This window comes from Anoplophora glabripennis, unplaced genomic scaffold (genome assembly GCF_000390285.2).
Source record: "Anoplophora glabripennis isolate ALB-LARVAE unplaced genomic scaffold, Agla_2.0 scaffold1274, whole genome shotgun sequence".
Classification (NCBI taxonomy): domain Eukaryota; kingdom Metazoa; phylum Arthropoda; class Insecta; order Coleoptera; family Cerambycidae; genus Anoplophora; species Anoplophora glabripennis.
In genome coordinates, this window is record NW_019417352.1 from 24,528 (window position 1) to 32,713 (window position 8,186).

Below are 8,186 nucleotides of genomic sequence, written 5' to 3' on the forward strand. Positions count from 1 at the left end.
TCCTTTATACATTTCTCCTCTTCCTTCTGTATAAGCACATGATCGATCTGGTTTATGTAAGACCCATCCGGTGATCTCCACGTTCCTTTATATATATCCTTCTTTTCGAAATATGTGCTCTTTATTATCATCCCTTACTCTTTCGCAAAATCAATTAGCAATTGTCCATTCTCATTACTTTCCTTATGTTTACTGTACTTCCCAATTGTGGGCCTAAAAATGTCTTCTTGCCCAATTTTCGCATTTTCATCTCCCAGAACTATTTTAAGGTCCTATTTTGCCAACTTATCGTATTCCATATCAAGCATATTATAGAATTCTTCTTTTTCGTCTAACTGCGATTCCTCTGTTGGTGCATGTATATTTATGAAAGCCATTTTTTGGTATTTCCCTCTCATCCTTAAAATACACATTCTTTCCGACACCGGTTTGAACTGAATAACTGCTGCTTTTAACTTATTATGTATCATAAAGCCCGTTCCTAGCATTATATTCTTCCCTCCACTATTAAATAGCATATAGTCCTCAATTTCAACAATTTCGTTTCCTTTCTGCTTTGTTTCCTGTAGTGCCACTAAATCAACTCTAATTTTTTTTATTTCACGGCTCAAATGTTTTAATGCCCCTTCCTCATACGTCCCCCGGACATTCCATGTCCCTACTCTTAGATTAATTTCAACTTTACCGCCACTTTTCTTTCTTTTTTGTTTCATATTTTTCCGTATCACTTTGTTCCCTTTCCTGTTATTTATGTCACTTTGTTTAGTTTTACCAACCTCTCTACCCAGTTTTTGTTTGCTTCTTAAAATATTTACTGTTTCTACTTCTTTATCGTCGCTTTTCCCACTCATAACCTTTTTCTTTGCCACGTCCCCTTCAAAACCTTCTCCATTTAGTTTTTTGCCTCTGATATTTCCAATTTTTTCTTATTTTTATTCCAATTCCATTCCAAGTCATTTAACCACATTTTGCCGAAAGCCACTTTAACCTGATTGCCTTTAGTATTCTCTTCCCTTGCTATTAACCTTACTTGCTTTTGCATATCTCTCTCCTCACGAGTAAGATCATTATTTATAAAAATCCTCTCCTCTCTAATTTCTTTTAGCTTATGTTTATTTTGCATTATTTTAGTTTTATCCTGTTCATTCGTAAGTTCTATCAAACAGATCTTTCTTCATATTTTATATGCTGCCTTTATATGGACCTTTACATTTAAATTCCTGTCTATGAATTGACTCATTTCATCTACTAGCATTTCTGGCTGGGTAGTATCAATGTTCTTCCCAGTCAATACGATGTTGTTTTTCCTTTTCTCTCTTTCTATTTCCAATGTGTGCTTAATTTCTGCTAATTCCTCCCGAATATCTTCATTTTCCTTCTTCAGCTCTTCATTTTCGATTTTTAGTTTTTTTCATATCTTCAATATATTCTTTTTGATCAACTTTAATTTGTTGTATTTCCGCCTTTAGATCCTGTTTCATATCCTGAATCATATTTAATATTTTGTCTAGTTTATCTTCATCTCGTTTCTTTGTAGGCGTTCTTTGTATTCTTTTGCTTTTCCCAAACAGCTCTGTTTCATCCTTACTGTCGAATCTTCTCTTCTTTAGTTGTTCATCCGTAGAGTATTCTTCGCTATCCGTTTGACCTATTTCCATTTTCCGTGTGATATCCATCTCTAAGCCGGCCCTGTCTTTTCGATCACGAACTAAGCCTTATCTCTTCTGATAACAGCGGACACCGCGCAAAAAGTCAAATCCCAGTCGACCCGTCGGAAACCTGACTCCTATCAATGTCCTTCTATTATCAACTCTTACAGCTATTTTATAATTATACTGCTCCTACCTTTGATCTTCTATTCTAATTGTAATTCTTCAATGTATGTTTCACTCACTTTCCTCAATAAACCAGTTATAATTAGTTCCGTAATTAAACCCAAATAGTTGAGTTTAATTACGGAACTCTAAACGTACATGTACATCCGACACTTTACCAGCACCGGCTTCACATTGTTATATACAAACATATTAAATGTGAGAAATTTATATGTGCATTCTGCACTTAATTACTTACCAAAATAATAAAATTATGTCCTTCTGTCTCTCACGATTATCTCACAAGACACAACCTGAATGAATTCTTAATAGTGCCGTTGGTTCATAACTCAATGTCGCAACGATTTATTACTTACTATGCACCTGAATTTTATAACATGTTGCCGCAGTCCATTAGAAGTTTAATTAATAACAAAAAGAAATTTAAATGTTTGACAAAAAAACATATACGTACCTATATGAAAATCCTTATAAATTTGCTAACAAACTGTAATTTATTTAATACAACAAAGACATGTAATGTTCTTAACTGTTGCTTAGTGTTCTAAGAATACGATTTGAGGTCTTATTCTGCCGCAATCACTACGGAACTACTTATCAAAATTTGCCATCTGAGAAGGGACATATTTGCGCGCAAACTGCATTTTACATGTAGTTTAGGCAAAAGTTCTTTCCCGTTCTTTTCCCGATACAAGAATGAAATTGTAACTATTGTAATTGTGATTATTGTATATATGTATATATTTTGTAATTTATAATCGTGTGGTATTTTGTCTTATTTTTGTCACATTTATTGAATGTAAAAGTATATACTGAATTAATGTAAAGTGATATGAATAAATGTAAATAAAGACAGTAAACAATACGAAGCAATAATGATTTATATTTATACAAATTTCCTGTTATTCAATTCTACTTTATTTAACAGTAATAAATTCATCACCATCTTTGTTTTGTATGCAACCGGTCTCTTCAAAAATGCTTTCTGTAAATTCTTCGGTATCATCTGACAGTTTCTCTACGTTTGCGCACGATACATGTGGCAAGAGAATGCGACAAATGAATAAAAGTTTTCATATTAATACCTAAGATTTTTTTAATTTTGGGAGTGTACAATATTACAATAAGAAGTTAGGACATTAATACCGAGCTGAAGTACGAAAATATTAGCTGTTCTCATTGTTGACTAAAAACTAACCTGAATTTTATTGTTATTTCAAATGTTGAGAAAAGTTTAACTAAAAAAACAAATGCATGTTTTTTTGTGACTGATATTCTTTGAATAGTGGAAAAATATAAAGAATGAACTTTTCCAATGCACGCAAGTGAATAAAATGTTTCCACTGGGACATGATGGGACTTTTTAGTTTTAAATTGCAATACAACATCTAACATGAAGTGGAAAAATGAAAATATTGGTTTTAAACTGTTCTCTTTGCTAAAATCTTATCGAAAATCTAGATGACAAAAGTGTATTATCAGATCTACATTATCATTGTTAACTCAAAACTCACTGGCTCACGTACTTTCATTATGTTATATGAACTAGTCGGAAAAATATTCTCTGATCAAATATTATTTAGCTTTAAGTAACTGATTAACCCCAAGAAAATAATTGCTTTAAATTAGGCTAGGCTCCAAAAAGATTACGATTCTGTCATATAAAAAAATACGTCTCCTATTTGTCTCATTTGTTCAGGACCTTACGAAAGGAAAAACTGTAATCAGGGAAAACATGTGTAAACTGTAAAAATTGTAATATTAATTTTAAGTGTACTTTTCCAACGGATCACAGTGCTATTTACTCTTCATATTACTTTTTTATAAAATTAAAATTGATCAGTTTAAATCCAAAATATCATATGAATTTATATCAGATGTGGTAAAAATACCTGAATTTAATTTTTTTAGAAAAAAATAGGCCAACCAGACTGGGTGGTGTGGGAATTTATATAAGGGAGGAGATCGATACAGTAGAAGGTTTTTCTGATGATGGTATTGAATTTTTGTGGATAAATATTAAAATACAAAAGACTATTTTGCTTCTTAGAGATATATACAGAATTCTATAGAAACTTTGATGAGTTTATAGACATATTAGAAAATTTATGTCTTTCATCACTCACGTTATGATATAATTTTAGGTAATATAAATGTTGACCAGTATTTTGACAACCCAGCAGCAAATTGTGTGGCGTCCTGTGATTTTTTAGTTGATATATGAGCCTACACATATTTCGAAATTTAAACAAAAAATCGTTGATATTTTTTAACAGAACCGATGTAGTTATAAATTCGGATACTAAAGAGGCGGATCATATTTCAGACCATAAAACAGTATAGCTCAGTCAGCAGAGTTCCGATTGAGCAGCCGACCCGTTCGGTATGCAGTGTGCAGTGTAGTGCAGTGAATAGTGAAGTGGAAGCCTCACACACTAACCCGAGCCTACGCCTCGTTGCACACTAGTCGGACCGGCTATCCAGATCCGGCTGGCTCTTTCACACATAATTTAATTTCCAAACCGGTTTGGCCGATATTATTAGTCTCAGTTGCATTTTTATCACGACAAGAGATGGATCATAGACGCATTGCAATTATGTGGCTTGGCTATTGCTGATGTCGCAATAAAAAAAAACAAAAAATATGAAAAATATAAAAAAAATATGAAAATGCTAAAGTTTTGTCCCACTGGACTGGTCTGGATTCAAGCAGTGATATAAAGAATGCTATATCTACTTGTAGCGAACAAACATAATTAAGTACAAATATTTAAAAAAATAATTGACACGTCCTGTTCTTTTCAATGAAACCGGACGATAGAACCCGGCAAGTGTGAAAGCGTCAATACAAAACTATGCACTACTACCACTTCGGTCGCCGGATAGCCGGTACCCGGCAGCCTGGCTGGCAGTGGTGGCGACCGGCTACAACCCGGCGGCCATTCGCCGGATAGCTCCTTCCGTCACACATGAAAGCTGCTATAAGACTCTGTACACCTTGCTGCCAGGTAATCGGATCTGGTTAGCTGGTTCCGGCATGTGTGCAACGGGTGTTACACCCGTTGCACACATGTTTAGCATTTTCATATTTTTTGGATATTTTTCATATTTTTTGTTTTTTTTTTATTGCGACATCAGCAATAGCCAAGCCACATAATTGCAATGCGTCTACGATCCATCTCTTGTCGTGATAAAAATACAACTGAGACTAATAATATGGGCCAAACCGATTTGGAAATTAAATTATGTGTGAAAGAGCCAGCCGGATCTAGTGTGCAACGAGGCTTAGGGTAAGTCCCTTTTTACTAAGTAGTTGGTTTTTACTTCTACTGTGTACTTTTTTCCCTACGATTGTGACTTTGACAAACAATATAACAGACAGACAAAAACATACAACGCCATGTATGCCCCCGAAAAGGGAACCCCTAACGCGATCAATACACACGTACAAACAAACACACACACACCAAGACAAATATGACGAACCCTGACCACAACAAAGACATCAACATGGATAACGACGCGATCAGTGAGATCCTCTTCAATGGCCTCTTCTACCTCCTCAGACTCCCTAAACACCACGACAAAAGCTGACTTATATGATAAACAATTGCAACAAAAACACGAAAATAAGACACTGAGACGACAAATATGCAAAATGAAAGAACAAAACGACAGACAAAAGTATACAAATACAGAAATTGGCAAAACAAATTGCCGTCATGTAAATAACGGTAAAACAATCTGACGAAAACACAATTAAACTACACGACAAACTTGACAACTTAATTAACAGACAGACACATCACAACACACACATTCCACCCAACTCTCCCTACCTTCTCACGCACGGACAAATGCAAAAAGGACACGACAGAGCTCTCTAGCGATGATGAGGACCCTAAACACAAAAAACCTGACCAAAAAACAGGACAAACCACCCCTCTAGCGATGACGAGGACCCTAAACACAAAAAACTGACCAAAAAACAGAACAACACACGCCCCAAACATCTAAACCGACCACAAGTACACACAAAATAGACCACAAATACACAACAAAACTCACAAAAAGAGGCAGACAAACCCCGTCAAGTCGTTCCCAGTAATCCTACGAAAACAAGAACGTTGAACGCAAATACGAAAACTACTAACGATTAACGATTAATTATCATAACAAGGCCAAACTGATAAAAGACGGCATAGCCATCTACCCTAACACTCCCAAAGACCATAGATAATAATTAACACAGACAAAGGCCTTCACTCTCAGCGAAGAAAAAACGCTGAGGGTGGTGATACGTGGAATTCCCGCGGGAATTTCACCAAGTAAGGTCCAACTCGACCTCGCATAACAAGGCTTCCCCGGTGCAATAGTGCACCGTATGTCAAGTCGACACAATCGACAGGAGATGCCACTGGTCTTAGTTCAGGCCCAATCAGACCAGGAAGGCATTCTCCAAATAACCCGCCGCTGCTTTCTACGCAGCAGCAGATAGCAGCAGCGTGTCGCCACTCAGTGCCATCGCTGTCAGCGATTCGGCCATGGTCAGTTTCGTTGTACGGGGGCGCCAAAGTGCGTGAAGTGTGGCCCTTGTCAGGTGTACAAATTGCGTCGGGGCACACCCAGCCAACTACATGGGGTGCCCTAAATACCCCAAGACACAGCTGACAAAGACAATAACACAAAAAAACGTAACACAAAAAAACACACATAGACAACCAGTATTACCTACCATCACCCCAACCCCCGTTCCCAGACCATCCTACGCTGACATGACAAAAAAAAGTTGGAACTGGTGAGCGTCTTAGACGTGATGGCCACCCAGGAAACCAAACTCAGCGAGACCTCCTGAATTTCCATCCCCGGCTGTGACATTTACAGACAGAGACCAAAACGGAGGTGGCGTTGCACTATCCGCTGCAATGGCGCCAAACTTAAAATACCGAGGCCGTGGCGATAGCGGTGAGATCGCTATGGCATGGAGACGTTGTTGTGGCGTCCTGTTACCACGCCCCACGACTCCCAATACTTGACACTGACCTAGAACTGGTTCTATCCTGTCCCCAAATGATTGCCATCGGGAACTTCAACGCGAGGTCCCCCATATGGCACAGCAGGACCACGACTGCAAAAGGTCGTGGCCTTCTGAACTACCACAACGCACATGACGACATAACAATACTCGGACCCACAGAATCCACGTTTTACGGACCCATCGGTCTTTCCGACGTACTAGACATAGCCATTCTAAAATCCATCTCGCTAATTGCCCAAAGATCCGCCGAGTACGATGGGTCTACCGCCCACAATCCAATCACGCTGGATTTGGGGCGCAGACAAGGATGTGAAGGTACCTTCACGAGGAGGTTCACTGACTGGGGACCCTTCCGACAATAGTTCCCCGACTGACAAACCCCAAGGGCACCCTCCCCGAAGACACCAGACAACTCATACGTGACAGACTACACTTAAAACGGCTTGCCACCCGAACCCGCCACCCCCGACACAAACACGACTTAAACATATTTAACAGACGGGTGAAAGCGGTCCTAGGTGACCTGACCCAGGAAAGCTGGGCCAGACACTTGGGGTCGCTGGATTCACAATACAATGGCCTTTGGAAAACACAGAGGGCCCTGCGACAGCCCGCCCGACGCAAAATTTCTCCAATCCACGGCAGCAGAAGGGTGGTTTACATGAACCAGAAAAAAGTCGAAGCTGCCAGACGAGGACGAGGAATTCAAAGAGGCGGCTGACCGCGGGGCCGATATGTCGACAACGACATTACACAACCTGCAACCCCTGACGAATTCAAACAAATATTACGGCGCCTAAAAAACAGAAAAGCTCCCGGACCAAACCAAATACACAACACTACACTAAAAAGATTACCACACAAAGGCCTCATGGCCCTGCTCAATATAACAAACATTACATTCAGACTCAGACAATTCCCTACACACTGGAAAACAGCACACATAATACTTATTCCAAAATCTAACAAAGACCACACCTTCCCATCCAACTACCGGCCCATCAACCTACTCCCAGCTGTGAGTAAAGTGGTAGAAAAAATAATCCTCACCTGCCTAAAAACCTACTCCGAGGAACTGAGAGTCATTCCTAACGAACAGTTCGCTTTCCGCCACAGTCACTCCACCGAACTCCAAATTCTACGCCTCACAGAACACATCACGGCGGCCTTCAACAAGAGATAGTTCACTGGAGCTGTCTTTTTGGATGTCGCAAAAGCCTTCGATACGGTTCGGCATGAAGGCCTAGTGATGAAAATGCTCACATGGGGTATTGCTATCCTTTATCAAACTCATTAAGTCCTATCTCCACCAC

General features: G+C 38.9%; 2 protein-coding genes across 2 annotated transcripts; one reads left to right on the forward strand and one right to left on the reverse strand.

Annotated features, from left to right (window-relative positions):
• Positions 1-272: 272 nt before the first annotated feature.
• On the reverse strand, positions 273-851 carry LOC108913478. Its single transcript, XM_018719031.1, has one exon. It carries the CDS (start codon positions 849-851, stop codon positions 273-275), a length of 579 nt encoding a protein of 192 aa, XP_018574547.1.
• Positions 852-6,905: 6,054 nt separating this feature from the next.
• Positions 6,906-7,235, forward strand: LOC108913479. Its single transcript, XM_018719033.1, has one exon. It carries the CDS (start codon positions 6,906-6,908, stop codon positions 7,233-7,235), a length of 330 nt encoding a protein of 109 aa, XP_018574549.1.
• Positions 7,236-8,186: the final 951 nt, after the last annotated feature.

Bases quoted from the DNA above. Each gene is read 5' to 3' on its own strand.
- LOC108913478 (XM_018719031.1), bottom strand. From the start codon at position 851: ATGAGTGGGAAAAGCGACGATAAAGAAGTAGAAACAGTAAATATTTTA.
- LOC108913479 (XM_018719033.1), top strand. From the start codon at position 6,906: ATGATTGCCATCGGGAACTTCAACGCGAGGTCCCCCATATGGCACAGC.